The 20,093-nt window shown below is 45.2% G+C and overlaps 1 protein-coding gene across 1 annotated transcript in view; it reads right to left on the reverse strand.

Moving 5' to 3' along the window:
• Positions 1 to 20,093, reverse strand: part of Hbs1l (HBS1 like translational GTPase) — a 79,163-nt gene that overhangs the window by 37,957 nt on the left and 21,113 nt on the right. Inside the window, exon 5 of the mRNA XM_032894922.1 lies at positions 373 to 481. Coding sequence (XP_032750813.1) covers positions 373 to 481 — 109 coding nt within the window. The remainder of the gene's footprint in view (positions 1 to 372; positions 482 to 20,093) is intronic.

The raw sequence follows: 20,093 nt of genomic DNA on the forward strand, positions 1-20,093 counted from the left end.
TGCTTTAAGTGTGTGCAATGCCTGCAAAGACCAGAAGAGGGTGCCAGATCTCCTAGAACTGGAGTTACACAGGGTTGGGAGCCATCATTTGGGTGCTGGGATTTGAACACGACTACTCTGCTAAAACAGCCAGTGAGTGTGGTTAACCACTGAGCCATGTCTCCACCCCCAAAGCAGTATTTTAATTAGTGAGTCATATAAAGACAAGGCTAGAATCAAAACTAATTTCTCAGCCCTGTCTGTCCTTTGCTATATACAAAATCCATGAGATAGCTGAATTCCAGTGCTTTATTATGCAAACAAATGAAAACAATGCTCTAATCAACCCATGTCCACGGGTGCTTTGTAAGGGTGCAGGCTGGAAAGTCTTACCCAGGCACTTCGAATCCCATGCTCTGCTTCTTCCCCGACACAGTCATCTTTGCAACTTTTGGCACAATTTCAGATTCACTCTGGGATGACCGAGATATAACTGATTTTCCTAGTTAAGGAGTAAAATATAAAAGGACAATTAATTTCCAGAAACATATGGCATATTATAGAGACTGTGATTAACTTACACAGAATTCATGTCTTATAGATATATCTTCTCTTTAAACAGTGAGATAAAGACTCCAAAAGACTAAAACCTGTTCTGGGAAATCCCCAGCCGTCTGGACACCCATATTCAACCCCACCAGATCGCTTTCAAATTTTGAGCTGACTGTTAAGTTTCAGTATTAAGAAACAAGGTGGTTTCTGCTCTGAGCCTTATTCTGACATTCTACCTAGATCCTCTCCCTACCTCTGTGACCACACCCTTTCACAACACTAAAACTGTCTGGTCAGTTAGCAGATGGCTAAACTATTTTTGATCCCCTGAGATTTATCAACTGATGAACAAGTCGAAAGTCTGCTAAAATTTGCTGGTGTTCGGTGCACAGAACATTAGATACTGTAAGGTCTATGCTATCCAGAAATACAGGAGACAAGGACAATGCAGAAAAATTAAAAGCATGGGGGATAAGCCATGAGCCAGAGTAAAGTGTGTGCATTTGACTCTTTATACATAACTCTCTAGTTTTCAAAATTAATCTTCAAGGAGTACCAACAGGACTGGGTTCACGAAAACATGGAGTTACCCTAGTAAACACACACCCAGAAAGTGCCACTTTAATCAGGAAAGATCATTAATGTACATGATGATGAAACATGGATGTGCTCACTGAAAGCCAGGCTTGCTTGAAATGCAAAGGGGAACAAGAAGAAAAGTACTCAGTGAGTCCAGACAGGGAACACAAAATGTCAAGTCAAACCATTGTCACTGCTAGGAGGAGCTCATATGTGTAAGGTGTGTTGGCAGCACCCGTGAATGAGAGAGAGCCTCCCTACACAAGTGAGAGCTGAGCTCATGACAATCAATCACTGGTCAGTCAATGGAGAACAGGAGCCTACAGCAGAAACCAAAGCACACCCTAGAAGGTGGCTGGTCACTGACCGAGCTGTAGGAGAAAGCTGTCTGAGTGCAGAAAGAGCACCATGTGAAGCTGAAGATACCAACCACACAGGACCACTGGGCCAGCCACCAGCCCCTACTCCTTCCTGTTCTACAAGTGGACAGCACGGAGACAAGAGAGACAATACAGTAGCAATACGTGAAGACAACCGTCTGAGGATAAGGAAAATGATAACATTACAGTCAGAAACCTGATCATCCAACAGCTTCAAATGGCAAGGCTTAAACTGGAGCACGCCTGCCTTTGTGAGCACACCACGGTGAGTGTGCAGGAGTAACCTATCCCCTAGGCACACACACTGTTTCAAATGGCCTGTAGGTGTGCCTTTGTATTTTCAATTGTTAACTGCGATGCTGACAGAGCTAAATGCTAGCAGGATAGTTTGTATTGTCATTTCCTAGGCCCATCACCTGCTTTCTATATGAAAATGCTTGTCCTACCTCACCTGCCCAAAAAGAGGATTCTCTGAGATTCACATGTTAAACTCAATTCAGGCCAAAAGGTAACACATTTGGACCAGGCACTGCCTTGCTGCTGACTGGCTCAGACTGGATGAGTAAGGAAGAGGGTCTGTAGCATAGAGCTGACAGATGAGGCTGGGTTAGAAGGGCCACTATCTACAGGGGCAGGGAGGACAGAAGAAAGAACATGAGAAAGGCAGGGAGGCTGAGCAGACAGAGCCCCATGAGGAGACACAAGGGCGGAGACTTAAGTAGCTTTCCTTAGGTGGGCTACATGAGAGACTGCCCAGCAGACAGGCCAACAGCCTTTTACCACATCTCCGCGCCTTTATTATTAAAACCCAAGGGGGACATATAAAGCCCTGCACTAGAAGAGCATCTGAATAAAGAGATGAGGGAACAGACCAGAGTGGTCCCATTACAAAGCCCTGAAAGTACTTTCCACTGGAGCCAGGGGAAGCCAGGGAAAGGTGACAGCAGGAAAGGAAGAGAGGGGCCTGCAGCACCCCAGGACCCAAGGCTACTGACCAATCAGGTGATAAGAGGCTGAAAACTCAGAACAGGGTGACTTTATATAAGGGTCACTGGTCGTTTACAAGAGCATTAAAAGCAAAAGAAGTAAAAGCCAGAATGAACCCAACAGCAGAAGGCCTGTGAGAAAGCAGAGACATGAGTCCCTATCTCTTCATCTGTGACTAGGAAGTCGCCATTGCGGACATCTTTCAAGTTTAGTAATTCATCTGGAAGCAGAATCTGGCATGAACGAACACGAGGGTATTTACCAACAGCCTTTCTTTCAGACAGCTCCATTCCAGGGTGGGAGGAGCAATGAGCTTGAGGACAGTCTGTCTGTTACTCATCCGCAGGCTGGCAGGGCAGGCCAGGCTGGCAGGGCAGGCCAGGCTGGCGGGGCAGGCCAGGCTGGCAGGGCAGGCCAGGCTGTGCACACTGATGTTTCTGTAAACCCACGAGTTTCTGATATTCTGAAGCCAACCTGGCCATAAAGACCTGAGATGAGGATCCCAGGTGTGCAGTGACGAGACTGCATGGCAGAAAAGGGAGGTGTCAGAGCCTGGACAGGCGTCCAGGATCCCACTGGAAAGGAAACGGCTCCCTGGACACACCGCCAGCACTGACACATCTAAGAGGGCAGGAAGAGCGGGGCGCAAAGCACGGCAGACACCGAGCGAGGTAGAGCTGAAAGTGCTAACAGTGCAGCAGGCAGACATGGATGTCTAGGAACTAAACAATTAGCCTTTCTCCTGGATAACTTCCTTTTTTGTTTGTTTTAGTATAATAGCTACTTCCCTGGTGACACAGGAGAAAATGAGAAATAAAAAGAATTTTTAGTAACAAAGGAATAGTGTTACACATAAACAGAAATGCATCTGGGCATGGTGGCACACAATTTTAATCCCAGATTAATTTTGAGGCCAGCCTGGTCTATATAGTGAGTTCCAGAACAGCCAGAGCTATGTAGAGACTGTTTCAAAAATAACAAAATAAACAAAAGACAGGTGCTCAGAACCACGATGAGACAGAACGTGCAGCATTTGCCTTTCTGGGTCTGCCTTACCTCACACAGTACACTCTTTTCTAGGTCCATTTACCTACAAATGCCATGTTCTTTTTAACAGTATTAGTACTAATACTATTCCACTGTGACTATGTTGGACATTTTCACTGTCTGTCTGTGACAGGACATGTAGATGTAGATAGGGCAGTTATGAGCATGGCCGAGCAGGGGTCTGAGCAGTGCGCTTTGCAGAGTGGTGTAGCTGGATCATGTGGTTGAAGATTCTCCAGACTGATTCGTAGAGTGACTGCACCGTCTGCATTCCCAGTACTAAGGAGCAAGTGTCCTCTTCCTCCCCCACTCCCAGCAGGTGCTGTCCGGTCGTTTTGTTCATCTTAGCTATTCTGACTGGGATGAGATGGAATCTCCAACTGTTTTAATTTGCACTTACATCTTTAGGTATTTACCAACCACTTTTATTTTCTCTATCAACAACCGTTTCGATTCCTAGCCCATTTTTAAATTGGATTATTTGTTTCCCTTAAATCTTTTTTAAAATTCTTTGTATATTCTGGATATTAATCCTCTTTGATTGTCTGGTGAAGACTTCTTACTCATTGTTTCATTAGCTGTAAGGAGACTTTCAGCTCCATGTCCTCAAACGTTAATATCTAACATGGAGCACACAACAATGCTGGAAACCAAGAGTCCAAAGGCCCATAGAGGCGGGGGCAGCCAACACAGGAGACGTGAGGTAGGAAACAGTCAAGGAGACGGTGAGAGGTCAGTGAAGAAGAGATGAGGGCAGGTGAACACCAAGCCAAAAGGAGTCATTTAAATTACACTCAGACACACACACACACACACACACACGCGCGCGCGCGCGCACACACACACACACACACACACACACACACAGAGGCACACATACATACACCTTAAAGTTAAGTCACTTGAACTATGCTCCCCTTAAAGACCACAGACTAACAAAAACACTGGTACCAATCTGAAAAACTTCTGAAATGGTTGGTTGGGGAACCCAAATGACCCCAAGATAACACAGACTATAAATGTAGCTCTCGGTTGTTTCTCAGGGATCTGGGTGGCTCTCTTGCCACAGACAGCACACACTGTGGACACAGGCTCAGCTGATAGGAGCTGGGTCTGACCCACAAGCCTCTGTCCTTTGACCTAGCTTCCATGGTTCCAGAAAGTCCTAAGCAAGCTGACCAAGAGCAGAGGAGAGCAACTAGACCCAGCTCCAACCCCTGTGGGCAGGGCCACAGCGGTCCTACCCGGCTCCAAGCCCTGTGGACCACAGCGGTCCTACCCGGCTCCAAGCCCTGTGGACCACAGCGGTCCTACCCGGCTCCAAGCCCTGTGGAGCACGCAGTCACAAGCGCGGCTAGATATGCTAGATATGCATGAAGCTGCAGTAGCTGCTGGCATCCATATCCTGGTGGCGATCAAAATCTGCCTTAATAGACTTACAGCCCACTCAACAAGAGGGAAATCATGTCTGCACTGAAAACCTAATCAGCTTCCCAGGGCTTAGGAGGTCATGAACCAAAACCATAAAAAATCAAATCTATTCTCACCATTTTACTAGACTAGTTTAATTCCTTACTAATTCTAAATCTCATCTGTATACCCTCTTCACAGAAGCCCCTTTTCACAGCAAATGGAGACATGACAGCAAAGCACAACTGGACACAATGCAGAGACCAGGGATCAGCAGCAGCAGATATGTGTATACCACAGCTCCGGCATCCTATGGTGCACACTACAGTCCAGGAACACTGTAGAGGAGGAGAGGAAAGACTGTAAGAGTCCCTGAGACAGCCTCTCCTAAAATGGCTGCATGAACAATGCTGTAACTGGTATGTTAAGGTGAGAGGGGGAATCTCTCAGGGTCCAACACCTAGACACACATCTACAGGCAACCATGGCTGCTGAGAGAAGTCCCGGGATAAGTCCCCCTTTGGTTGTTCAGTAGAGTGGCCGGCCTGGAAACTATATGCACACACAACAGCAAGAGCACACTCATCAAAGGCACAGCAAAAGCAGTAGGTTCATATATTTGCACATACACATATGCACATACATGTACATGTACATAACAATTATAAAAGGAAAGGAGTTTTCAACTCAGGATTCATAGTTCAAGGGACAATATGGGGAGAGGCTGGAGGGAAGGGATGGGGAAACTGATCTGATTCTCTTTCAATTAAAAACATTTAAAACAAAGAATCAGGAGGTATCACAGCCTTTTTACACTTGTGGTTATTGATGAGACACTCACAGAAAAGGCACTGCCTGCTGCATGTGAGGTCAAGGTTCTACCCAGCAGGCACCAGGACAAAGTGAAACCTTAAGATATTCCCCTCTGAACACTGATGTGCTTAGAGACAGGACCTCTCAGCTGGACATGAGGAATGGAGAATGCCGAATGAGTCTGAGGGTCAAGCCAAGGCCATGGAGGCCATGGGAGGCAGTGGCTGCTAAAGTGGATCCTGGACTTGGTGAGGCACCACCGCAGGGCACGGTCATCAAGACCTCAGGAGGCAGAAGACAACCGAAGGCCAACGGCCAAGGTCTTTAATGACAAGGAAAGGAGCTGTGAGGTTGTAGAGCAGCCAGGTGCACAAGAACCTGCAGAGGCCCAACTAACACAGGCAAAAGGAAACCACCACCGAGCAGACAGAGGAAAGAGTTCCAGCAAGGAGGCTGGGCAGGCAGGAAAGGAAGGGTTGGTTTCCTCCGTCCTGAGGGTAAGAACGAAGTGAAACAAGCGGATACATCCCAGGAAAGACCGGGGCAGTGCTATGGAGGGGCTGGCATCTGTGAGGAAAGCAAGGTCTAGAGTTCCCAGAGTGAAGAGTGAGGGAAGATGGACAGCGATGACGACAGTGACTGTAATGGTGCTGCTGCTCCCGCTGGTGGTGCTGCTGCTGCTGCTGAGGGTGAGGGTGAGGGTGAGGGGTGGTGTGAGGGTGAGGGGTGGGGGGGTGTGAGGGTGAGGTGAGGGTGGTGTGAGGGGTGAGGGTGGTGTGAAGGTGAGGGTGAGGTGGGGGGTGGTGTGGGGTGGGTGAGGGTGGTGTGGGGTGGGGGTGAGGGTGAGGGGTGGTGGGAGGGGTGGTGTGGGGTGGGGTGGTGTGGGGTTGGGGGGTGGGGTGGGGTGGGTGTGAGGGGTGGGGGTGGTGTGGGGTGTTGGGTGGGTGTGGGGGTGGGGTGGTGGAGGGGTGGTGTGGGGTGGTGTGGGGGTGGGGGGTGGGTGGGGTGGGGTGAAGGTGGTGTGGGGGGGGGGGGTGGGGGGTGGTGGTGTGGGGTGGTGTGGGGGTGGGGGTGAGGTGAGGGGTGGTGTGGGGGTGATGGTGGTGGTGCTGCTGCAGCTGGTAATGGTGACTGTGTCAGGATGACCTTGTGATGATGCCAATGGTAGTGATGATGGGGATGATGCTATAGTAGTAGGTAAGGAGGGAGGAGACACCTGACTGGGTGAAACAAAAGGAGACAAGGTAGACTTGGACTTCTAAGAACAAGAAAAAATACAAGTCTCACTCCGAGGCCCACAAGATTCATGAAAAACATCGATTATTACACTATTTACTACATCATAATAACATAATTTTTACTTGTAAAGGTTGTGTAAGCATAGAGAAGTCAATGTGATAATCTTACACTATTTTTAGGGATGCAGCAAATTACTTTGGTGTGTGTTTACATTTCAACTTTTTGATTAATTGAAAATAAACACAAAGATGCCAGTATTGTGTGCAAGAATACACTGAATGCACAGCACTAGCCTTCCTGTCTTCCTTCCTTCTAAGTCCTTAGGACTAACAAACCCAAGGTCGCTCCTAACGAAAGCATTCAGAGAGTTCACGCTCATCCCCATCCTGGCTGGATGGGAAACAAATCCTACTGAGATCAGAAATACACACACACACACACACACACACAGAGAGAGAGAGAGAGAGAGAGAGAGAGAGAGAGAGAGAGAGAGAGAGAGAGAGAGAGACCAAGCAAATGGAAATCCACTCAGTGTGCATACATGTCCGTAAATCTCAGTGCAGCAGCAGGAAAGGGGCATTGAATAGAGGAAGAACAGGCCTGTTGCCCAGCCCCACCCTTCTGCTAACTAGCTGGTGCTTTGCACCTTTATAACTCTCCTCTCAATCTTTTATCGGTGGTCACAGGCTGCACCAGTGGGGAATTAGCCCTTCCTGTGACATGCCTTCCAGCTGGCCCTTCTCCTAGTTTCTACTCACACAGTGAGGTGACATAAACGGTCCCCAGCTCGCTTGGTAGCTGTGTATAGATCACCTCACCTCCGAACACTAACAAGTTCCTCACTTCCAACAGGCCACTAGGAGGTGAAAGTCAAATGTGTCATTCATTCTAAAAGAGCACCAAGCCCCACGCTCCAGCCTCCACTCGGGGCCGTGCAAAGGTGCACGTCCTGAAGGTGCGCGTCCTGAAGGTGCATATGCAATGGTTAGCACTGAGTTCCTGGAAGAACGGGAAGAACTGCACTTGTGCTCTGTGCTTCAGTGAAACTAAATGACTCAGTTCATCAAACCTGGTTTTCCCATTTTATAGATACATAAGGACATAACTAAATGATTTCACAGTGATGACAGCGTCTATGCCCTAAGCCAATCACCTGCACGCATCCCAGTTCACCTTCATGCTCCAGTTCCATCTGCAATAAAGCACTCTTGGGAAATGGCACTTCCTGTCCCTTCTCGTCACCCTGATTCATGCCTCCTCCAGAACTGCCTGCGTCCTGGTTAGATACTGTGGGACCTAACCACAGACTCTCTCAGTGAGTACTTTCGAAAAGGACACAAACGGGGAGCACTGTGGCATCGTGGGAGTGTTCCAGACTCCTGCTGGATTTAATAGTGGGTCTTCTCAAAAACATAGAAACCACTCTGAGACACAAACTACAAAACTGTGAAATGGATGTGATAAAAGTATGTGCCTGATAACAAAAGGCTTCACTTTTAATCTGGCCCCAAACGGGGGGGTGGGGGGGGGGAAGCACAACAGAACTAAAACTCTAACGAACCAATAAACTTATAAACTTCAAAAAAAAGATTTATTTATTTTATTTATTATGCATACAGCACTCAGCCTCTATGTATGTCTGCCTGCCAGAAGAGGGCATCAGATCTCATTACTGATGGCTGTGAGCCACCATGTGGTTGCTGAAATTGAACTCAGGACCTCTGGAAGAACAGTCAGTGCTCTTAACCACTGAGCCATCTCTCCAGCCCCCATGAATCAAAACTTTGAAGAAATGTTTATGCATCTGGTCCTTGTCTCCCTCCCTCATCACACACTCACACACACACACACAGAGAGAGAGAGAGAGAGAGAGAGAGAGAGCGTGAGAGAGCGAGCTTTGGAAGAACTTTTCCATTTACTAAATATAGAGTAAAATAAGTATCATTAGAAAAATTACTAAAAACTGAGAAAAATAGTCATGAAAACCCGTGTGTCAATGTTTACACTTCCTTTACCTTCTCTACACCATTATAAAGGAATTTTCAAGTCTCTGCCTTAGGATCTCACTTATACTCCATAGATACATAGTTTCCTCACAGTGGCTATCGATTTAAACAAGTTTCATATGATTGAAAAGAAATCTAACATGCTACCAGAAACTATACAGGGCACAGCTGTTGTCACACCCACAAAATGAGTATCTGCTTCAGGATGAAGGTCAAATGCACGTTTTTTGCAAGAACACAAAAAAGCAAAATTCCCAAATAAAGCTAAGAAATCAGATTCTCATTATGTAGATAGATTACCATTGAATCCGATGTGGACGTTTCTATGCCCGTTTAGCTTCTTCAGTTCTTATAACTACAATGACAGGATGAAGAAATACGAGAACAAACAGGAACCATGCCACAAGACAGGAACTCAAAAGTACGTTTACCTTCTCTTGAACCCAGCTTTATTTGCTTAAGAATAATGCAATTAAGTCTCTAGAATACAAAACAAAAATAGTATAAACCCGATGGTATGAATCCAGGAGACTATGCTGGGACATGAGTGAGGGAAGGAGCAATAGCATATGTAAATCTGAACAAGGACAGGAAACAGGTACAGCTATCAATCAAGACTCTCTGTACAGTACCCGGAGTAAATTAAAAATCAGGAAATGTCACTAGAATAGCTCAATAAATTGGAGAATCAGAATTACTCCAACCAGGAGGGATGCATTCCTGTGTTAGAAACGGGAACATACACCGGTCAGACATTTCCTGACAGCTCTTTCATGGTTCTGATATTCTGCTGGAGGAATGAAGGCTGAGGGAAGTGTCCCCTCTTACAGAGCAGTATAAAATCAGGGTAAAATCTATTCTGGACTCATCCAGTTCTCAGAAAGGATTGTTCAGTGTTCCGGACATTGTGGATGTGATGCTCCGCTGCTGAGAAGACACTGTCCTCAGCGTTCGTTATCAGGTATTTGGCGCCACTGCCCAAATTTCTGCAGACAGTGGAACAGAATTCCTTCAGTGGAGAACCCCAGCTATTGAGAATAATTAGCAAAGGAATTAAGTGCACAGCCATACTTTATATAAAACCGCTTCCCCTCAAACCAGCAATTCTAATAATCTTTTCCTATCAGCCAACCATGACTTCAGACATTTACTGCTGGTTCCTTTCTTCAGTTTATTTTCTATCCAACTAACAACACTTCCTTTCCTTTTCTTCTCAGGAATCCCACTCAGATTTGTTCCTTCCTTTCTAACTACCGAGGACCAGATGTCTGCAGTGTCTGATAGTGTCTTATCGTCTAGCCCTTGTTCAACAAACCATCTCTTCCCTTTGTCACCCCCATGTTCACACTAAAATATATTCAGTGTCTCCATATAAGGAAAAAGCAAAACAAAGACCAAAATCCTATATTATCCTTTGCAACATGGCCCCAATCTTTCAAAACCCACCTTCTAGCTGGCTACTCCTGTCTGCAGACCGGGTTCTTCAGCATCAACAATTGGTTTCCTCATTTGTATAGCAATGGTTCACACCATGTCAGTGTTCCATACAAATGTCCTTTCATGAAAACTAGATTATTCTTCCAACATTTATGGATATGAAATCAAGGAAGTTGACTTCTACACTCACAGCTCTGCTGATGTTATGCTATAAAGACTACAGACTGTCTGCTCTAAGTGACAAGGAACAGGACACAGCACGTAACCCTGCATGCACTTCTGCTGCCCCACGTCAAAGACTCCAACCAATCTCTGGGAGGTTATCTCTGTGCCTAGCTTTCCTATCGGTAAAACAGTATGTGGTCTACATAGTGGGAATCTCTGAGGAACTGAAAGAATCCAGATACCTGCAATGCCATAACAAGGCATTCTACCAACAGAACGGAGACAACCGGAATCAGACACTCATGATGGGAAGAAAAACTTCAACTGTGGCACTGTGGTAGGAACTGGATAAAAACAGGTCACAGAGGAAGGCCATGATTCAATGCAAAAGGAACTCAGCAAAAGGAGTAAAAGAGAAATAATAAAAGGGGATCAGGAAGCATGACAGCAGTCCATGGAGGAGCCCCACCTCAACAGGTGATGCCAACAGCGTCCCTCACTACACCCTACCTGCACACCGACAGCGTCCCTCACTACACCCTACCTGCACACCGACAGCGTCCCTCACCACACCCTACCTGCACACCGGTGTTTCAGAGCTTGGCAGGCTAGATTCTGACATCATCCTGACACTGGGAACACCAGCAGGGCAGTAGTTGTAGACAGACTGATTCTAAGAGATGTGTCTGACACCAAGACAAACAAGATGGGAAGAAGTAGAGCAGTTAGAGTTCGGAGAAATGGACGAGCACCGTGGCCTGCAGGAAACCAGGAACTGCGGTGGTCACTAAGACTAACCAGATGCACTATTAGAATACGGGTAAACTGAGTGTGGGGAAGGGATCCATGAAAGCAGGAACCCGTGACTGCTGAGACTAACCAGATACATTAATTAACAGACTCTGGTGATGATTAATCAACCTGCTGGTAATGAAGACAGATGCGTAGGCTGACGGGCTGAGACTCCACATCAAACACCAGACTATAGGCTGCACAACAGAATTAGTGCACTCTTAGTCGCTAAGACACACATATCTAATACACAGTGAAGGACAAGGAAGCGGGCAAGTGAAGAATACTCAGCAGGGAACACTCACTCACTTTCCTTACAGACCAACTGAGGCCCAACTCAAATATGGAACCCGAGCTTCACATACCATGAACTTTGATGTGGTCAAACCCAACATTTTATAGACGAATATTACATGACTACTCAAAACTGTGCTCATCTTCTCCAGGCTTTTCTCAAAGCACCATCTCTCCAGTCCCACTGTATCCAGACTGCACCTCCTCAAAATGAAGACGTGTTCCCAAGACAACTGAATCAGGGTCATTCTGAAGTAAAAAGCCTCGAGTCGAGTACCTCTAGGAACTGAACATGTGTTGCCCATATCTGATTCTGTAAGTTCATTGAGGCAGATGATGACTTACTATCTGAGACACTTCTGAGAAGGAAATAATGCTCGAGTCAGACCTTCTGCCAGGCAGGGTAGTGCATGCCTTTAATTCAGCACTGGGGAGGCAGAGGTGGTTACTCAGTCTGAGGCCAGCCTGTCTGCAAAGCAAGCTCAAGGACATCCAGCAGGGCTGAGGCCAGCCTGTCTACAAAGCAAGCTCAAGGACATCCAGCAGGGCTAATACCTGGGCAGTCTCTGTTCATGCCGATTTTTAGGAGGTTGGAAAAAGGTATACATTCTAGTGAGACGCTTTTAGACCACAGATAAAAGCAAAAACTATCTGAGCAATTTATGGGTTAGATTTGAAAGGCCTTTACTCTGTGTGTGTGTGTGTGTGTGTGTGTGTGTGTGTGTGTGTGTGTGTGTGTTTCATATGTACTATAGTAAAATATTAAAATATAGAATGTGCCTTTTCAAACTGGTCTGTATTAGTCCCAGTTGCTTTTTTAAAAAAGAATATCCTACACAATACACAGTCCAGTGAATGAAATCCCATAGGCATTCAAGTGTTTAATGAAACTGTATAATTCTGTATATGGAATGAAACACAAACTCTGACCTAGTGGTGCTCACATCAGGAGATGTGGACGGACAGAATAACAGACATAAGAAAATGCTTATGTGGGTACATCCAAGTGTGGATCCTAAGCACTACGTGTGACCACATGTGTTTTTAACTCAGTACTGAGGTTGTAGATGGGGCACCCTGGGGAAGCACTGACATCCAGTAACGAGCAGCCTAGGTTCAACGAGAGATCCCTCTCAAAAGGCAAGGAGGAAAAGCAACTGAGGACGGTAACCTAAACACCAGCCTTTGGCCTCCACAGTGCCCACACAGGAAGTACACCTGCATGCACACAGGTACATACACCATGCACACAGATCACACGCATGCACACGAATATCTCATACATACAGACACACACAGACACATGTGCATGGATATCACACACTCGCAGATACATGCCCCTCACAGACACATGCACATTTCAGACACAGCTGACACAGACACACACAGACATGCACACCTCACACCTAAGATACACAAACATACACAACCCTGATACAGACACAAACTTCACACACATACACACACCCTTCTCTTCACATACTTACACAAGCTTCACAGACACACACGCACACACATTTCATACACAAACATACACCAGAAGACAGAAGGAAAACACTGCACTCCTGCTCCCCTCCCCGCTCTGAAAATGTTCTCACCAGGAGATGCTGATGCTGACCGGCACCTTTCTCTAAGGAAAGAAAAAGTAATTGAGAAGCACCACATCTGTGACCTAGTATAAAACCAACTCTACACACAGCGAAGCGGGCCTCGGAGAAGTTAACCCACAGACTAACACCTTTTGCCAGTATAAGCAAGCACCCACCATGTCAGTTTGTGGTTTCTGGTTCATCACAGGTATATGCAATTCCACCCAAGAAAGAAAGGTTTGTTCCCTTAGGGTTTTAAATTTAAAAATAACTACTTAGCCTGCTCATTAGGAATCTCTCTTCTTGCCACAGACATTAATCTTCAACATGACTGCAAAAATGCCTGAACATTCACTATCACTACAAAGTACTAAACAAATAAAAACTGTTATCTATGAGAAAAATCTTACTAAAACGAACTGAAAAACCAGGGACCCTCTCCCCCCCCATCCCACAACTAAAATGCAAGGGACAATTTCTAAATACAAGCCTGTAGTTATCAGAGGAATTTTAACTTAGACCAGCTGTCAGGCATGAGTGAGAGCCCTGGATTTACTACCAGCATCACCAGAGCAAAGAGAGAGAGAGAGAGAGAGAGAGAGAGAGAGAGACAGACAGACAGACAGACAGACAGACAGACAGACAGACAGACAGACAGGGGGGGGCAGAGATTGATGTATTCAAATGTGAAGCGTTCACAGGAAGATGAGAAGACACTATAAATAACACTAATTTTTGCTTTAAACTAAAAATGACTTTGCCAGAAAAGGCACCTGTTGCTCAGTTCCACCCCAGGACCGTTGCTGGAATGTGGACTTTGGACCTAGGAAAGCAATTGTTTTCACGGGGGATTAACAAGCGGCTGACAGAAGCAATGGAGAGAGCAGTGCTGTGGAGAATGGAGATCATGAGGCCTGGCACAGAGGAAGAATATTTGTCAGGGCCTAGAGGTCACTGGGCCATATTTTGGCAAAGAAGGTAGCTGCTTTTCTCTTTGTCAACAAAGACAGAGATTAAATCGGAGAGTTTGGGATAGTGGAGGTTTCAGAAGTCCAGTATTGACTGTGTCACATGGTTATTAGGGGCCAATCTTATGCAGATCTTTAAAGAAAAGCAAGCTGACCTCCATGTAGCACCCAGCCCCCCACATCAATAACTATAGAAAAAGGGGGTTAAAATGCAGTTATGTTTCCCTAATGGTTTAAATGTACAGTAATTAGGGTCTAACAGTTCATTTCCTTATTTAAAACACATATCAAAAAAGAAAGTAGGACACAAAACTGTAAGGCAAGCATGACATTGTACCAGAAAGAACACACAATTAACGCAGACACCCCTCCCCCAACCCAACCTGCCTTGTTCTTCACCTGAGGCAGGGTCTCACTAACGGACTGAGAGGTCAACATCCTCCTGCTTCTGTTTGCAGACTCCTCCTCCAGGACCCTGAGCTCTCCCACCTCAGTCTACATTAAAACTACACTGCTTTCCCATCACAGACAGTGAGAATTTCAAAAGGAGGGACGCTTCAAGCTAAATTCACAATAAACTCCTTTCATGTGAAACAAATTCTCAACCTTAAATCATTCATAACACAACACACTATAAATTTAAAAACATTTAAGATTAAAAAAAAAAAAAAATCAGGGCTTTCCAGCCGAGTCCATGTTCTGACACCAATCATGTTCCTGTAAGTACATTTCAACATACCATAAAGTCCAAACACTTTCATACACATTAACATGTTCAAAATTTCAAGAAACCAGTGTTAATTTTCAAAAGAAAAACTTCAAATAAATCACTTCGCTGAATCAAACCCAACATTAAAATTCTAGTTATCAGATGTACACTGACAAAGTACATCTTTGAGGCTAGACTAGACCACTTCCTTCAGCAGTACGGCTGCTCTGGTCTGAACAATTCCCCATCAAACCCACCACTCAGCACCCGTCTCCAATAGTGAGAAAGGAACCACAAGACAGAATCACTGGGACCAGGTTTCAACTTTATGGAAATAACACCGACTCCATTAACTTGAGAAAACAGAATCTTCGAGCTCAGAGGTTGAACTGCTTGCTGCACAAGCTTAAGGACCAGAGTTCAGATCCCCAGAAACCACTAACATGTCTGTGGATATGACAGCCCACATGTAATTATAGGGTCAGAATCAACCCTGGGCATCCACATGCACAGCACATAGGTACATGTGCACCTACTTTGTATACATACACACATGCATAACATGGACACATGCAGGCATACTGTACACACATGCATTCATACACACAGTAAGTAGATTTCAATGTGTGCTATATACCTTGACATAAAATAACGATGTAGTACACAGAGTACAAGCCATTAATGTAGCCATTAGAACAGTAACAACTTCTGGTCTCTTGGGAAGTAACTGGTACTGTGCTGCATAAATTATTTCTTACGTCACTACATTTGGGCTTGGGGAGACAGGAGTTGGTAAGCAGGGAGTTGCAAAGCAGGGAGACCAGGTTTTAACCCTCAGGATCCACATAAGAAGCCAAGCCGAGGAGGAGAGAGCAGACCCTAGCTAAGTGGTCAGGCAGCCCCTGCACCTGAGTGAGGCACATTCCAAATCAGAGGGTGGGCAACACCTGAGATGACACCGAAGACCGACCTTTGGCCTCCATATGTGAATATGTGAATATGTACAAAGAAAACACACACATGCACACAAATAAACTCACTTATCTAAACAGAAAACATTTATTAATACTATTGCTGTGACCAAAAATTTGTTTGTTTGTACAAAAATTACAACAGCCTGAAAAGTGTTTCTTAGGTTGTAGATCAAACAGTTTAAACTCTCGCCCTTGCCCTCGCCCTCGTCCTCCCGGGACGCCCTCTTGGCGAGCACACTGTTCCTCCTCATCAGCCCTCTAGCCTGGCTGTTATTTCATTTATTTTCAACTCCAGGTTTCTCACACGGCCCATGAATCTCCTGCTTTGAGTAGCTAACACTTCACACTGATCTAATATCACAACTACCCTAAGAACTGTGTGTGCGCAGACTGCTTTCAAAACTGAAGTGAACTTGGGACTGAAGAAACGACTGCATGGTTAACAGCATGAGCCACAGGATCTGAGTTGCGTGCCCAGCAGCCACACAGTAGGTAGCTCCCAACCATTTCCCTGAGGGGTAAAAACATCCCTGTATATTTCTGAGTATGTTAAAGAACACAGTTTAGACTGCTAAAAGATGGGCAAGTGAGGGAAGTTAGCGGATCATTCATGACTAAATTCTGAGGTGGTCAGCTGGGTCCAGCAAGTGCCTCAGTTCCCTAAAGGGGACTCTGAGAAGCGAGTGAGGCTGCCTTGTCTTGGGCGCTTTCCCTCTGAGACGCTGTGCTCCCAGTATCCAGGGCGCTTACTTCTCAGACACTTGTGAAGCAGATGCTGTCCTCTCAGATAATGGCACTGTGACGATGCTAATACAGCAAACCACCCCAGGTACACAGTTTTGAGGCACACTGACAGCTGGTGTCACGACTGCCCACAACGGCCCCCTCCCAGGTAACAACATCCATACAAATCAGCGCCCATCAGTGTGACATGAAGCCCTCCTAAGAGCTCACCGATGCCACTGGGTGAGAACTCCATGGAAGAGGGAGATCAGTTTAACACACACCTTACAATGGCGCACTGTCACCTCTCACGCCTTCCGTGAAACAGTTGAGACTGTACAACTATACATTTTTATACTAGCAACTTAAATTCATGGGGTATTCGGTTAAATAAAATCACCAGACACCTCCTCAGTGGGATACTACAAAGCTCGCAGGGGCAAAGCCCCCACACACCCCTCTCAGGTCTTGAGTCCAGGTCCCAGCACCCACTTAAGAAAAGTGGCTCATAACCTCGTGAAACTCCAATCACAGAGGCCCCGAGGCTCTTTCTGGCCTCTGTAAATCACAGTCACACGTGTGTGCATGCACACACACACACACACACATAATTACTAATATAATCTTAGAAACACCATGCTAAGGAAGCTAGATGGAGTGGTACCTGCCTACAATTCCAGCATCTGTGAGGCAGAGACAGGAGTGAGAAGCCATCCCAGACTTCCCACCACGGCTCTCAAAACTCAGAAGAGAGGCTGTGCTTTCACGTTTTATATGATCCTAACACCAACGCATTTTTCTGAAATCTTTCTATAAAAGGAATACAAAGTAATTAAATGCCAGCTTAACCGAATAGATTTCTCCATTCCTTCCACTGTGTCCCTCACTGAAGTACTTAGTATAAGTAGCATGTATTCAAGTTACTCTACTAAAACTTATCATTGCCACAGAATGAAATAACTGTATGTAAATATATGATCTAATTTTAATCTTGATAATTTTTAAAAACAAAGTTATTAGGGTTAAAAGGAAAATCTATGTAATATTCAACAACTCATATGCTATATTAAATAAAAAGCTTTAAGGCTCTAAAGTAAATTACTTTTAAATTAAGCAATTCGTGTCTCAATTTTTCCAGTGTAGGTGTATACATGAAGAGAATCTGAGAACATTACAGAGTACTTAAGCTTCTTCACTGAATTCAACCACTTCCTCTCAAAAACTCCCACATATTATTAAGCACAAAGCCAATTCATTCTTAGTTATCTTTATAAGATGTACAAATCTTACTGTTTGAATAAAAATAAGCAGTAATAGATAAATCAGTGAAAATTTTCCAAGAAAATTCATCTACAATGGACAACTAGAAAAGTTACTTATGTCAATATTAACAGCCTGCAAAAAACAAAACTATAGTAAAATGAAATATATTTCTTGCATTACTATGGCCACATAAACTGAGAAGTAGTCAGACTCCTCATCTTAGCCCATCAGTATAGTAGTCTTCCCACCAATCACAGGATACTTACAGGACACTGTGAGAGAGGAGAGAGGCTGCAGCTCCTACCAACAGCCCACGTCCCATCTCCACGTCTAAGGGAGCAGAGCACACGGAGAAGCAAGGGATCTCAGACAGAAGCTCGACGCTCATAGGAAACACCTCAACTCAGCCCTGGGCTAGGATACTTTTAAACAACGCCGTCTAGGCAGGCACACTTGTTACAGATACACTACATGGGGGCTGCATAATAAATAAACAAAGCCACTGTCAATACATGCTTTTTTTTTTTTTTTTTTTTTGGAACAAGGTCCCTGTATGTATAGCCCTGACTGTCCTGGATGGAACTCACTATGTAGACCAGGCTGGCTTAGAATTCAGAGATCTGCCCGCTTCTGGCCTCCAGAGTACTGTGATTGAAGGTATGAGCCACCCCAGATGGGACAACTGTCAGAAAACTGACAGATTATCCTGACCGAAATCTTTTCTCATCTGCTCTTTTAACAGCTCACTCCTACAAACTGGATGGATAACCCATTCTTAGGCTATGCATATTCTCTACCAGCATGTTTTAATACACATGTTAACAGTTCTCAAAATTAAAAAGATAACATTTAATACACTATTTTAGAAATTACACAAATTACTATTAAAGGTAAGGGGTTTATGCTACGTCTCCAAGGAAGAAAATGAAATATTTCTAACACCGTGCTGAACATGAACCCAGAGTGGAATATAGCAAGGTCAAGAATACAAGACGGTCTGAGTTCAGCCCTGCACTCCCCGACGCTCTTCAATGGTGCTGTGGAAAGTGAACTTCCAGCAGCTGCAGAGAGGCTCAGCAGTAAGCGTGCCCTGCCCTTGTATGGACGAAAGCTCTGCTGTGAGCACACACACTGCATAAACCACTTCAGCTCCAGGGGATTTTGATGCCATCTTCTGGCTCCCGGGCAGCTGTATTCATGTATACATACAACCCCACACACATACGAAATTTAAAATATGAAATATATTTTTTAAGCTAAATAGATTTCCCTCTTCCTCAAATAAAAAGTATTCAAATGGGCCAAAACAGAGGTTACAGGGAGATACTCTGAGAAAAAATATAGAAAACTTAACAGCAGATGAAGAATACAGAATATAAATGAGAAAAGAAACTACTTAAGTCTAATTTATTTTCATTTTATGTACATTGGTGACTTGATTATAATGACTGAGCCATCTCTCCAACCCCCAAGAACTACTTTTATATTTAGCACATGGCCACAGTGGAGAACGACAGTGAGAAGAGCTTAGAGGACAGAAAGAGGGGGCTGGAGAAATAAATGTCTCCGCAGTGAATGAACACTTTTGCTCTTCTGGAGGACCTAGGTCTGAGCCCCAGCACCCACATGGTGGCTTGTTCCAGATCTTCCCCTGACCTCAGCAAGGGACCAGGCAGCCCACACACAGAGCTAACATACTCAAACGTGAAAAGGAAGACAAAATCAACAGGATAGAGAAAAAGATCAGGAGGAAAGCTCCTAGGCAAAGAGGAGACTCGGACTACCTAGCTGTGTAGACTTGAGATAATCCCAGACTCCTCTGTGTAAACACAGTCCCCAGCTGGTGACGGGGCTTTGAAAGGGTTTGAAACTTTCACAAGGTGCAGCCTCAATGAAAAAGTGGGTCGCACAGAGACAGGAAGGAGCAGGCTTTTATAACTTGACCCTTGTGCTCCTGGCCTCATGGGTTTTACCCCCAAACAATGAGTCCAAATGCTCCCCAAGGTGCTAAGCAGGCTCATCGCAGCAATAAAGTCAGTAAGGAATAGACTAGTGACACACAAGAGCAGAAGACAGAAAGGCACTCCAGCAAACAAGGGGATCCAACCTGCTGTCGGCCATGACAGTACAAGGTACAAAAGTCACAATCGTACTAGTAACTCAAACACTAGTCTGTGATGTTCTGAA

The sequence above is a fragment of the Rattus rattus genome, chromosome 2, assembly GCF_011064425.1.
Source record: "Rattus rattus isolate New Zealand chromosome 2, Rrattus_CSIRO_v1, whole genome shotgun sequence".
NCBI lineage: Eukaryota > Metazoa > Chordata > Mammalia > Rodentia > Muridae > Rattus > Rattus rattus.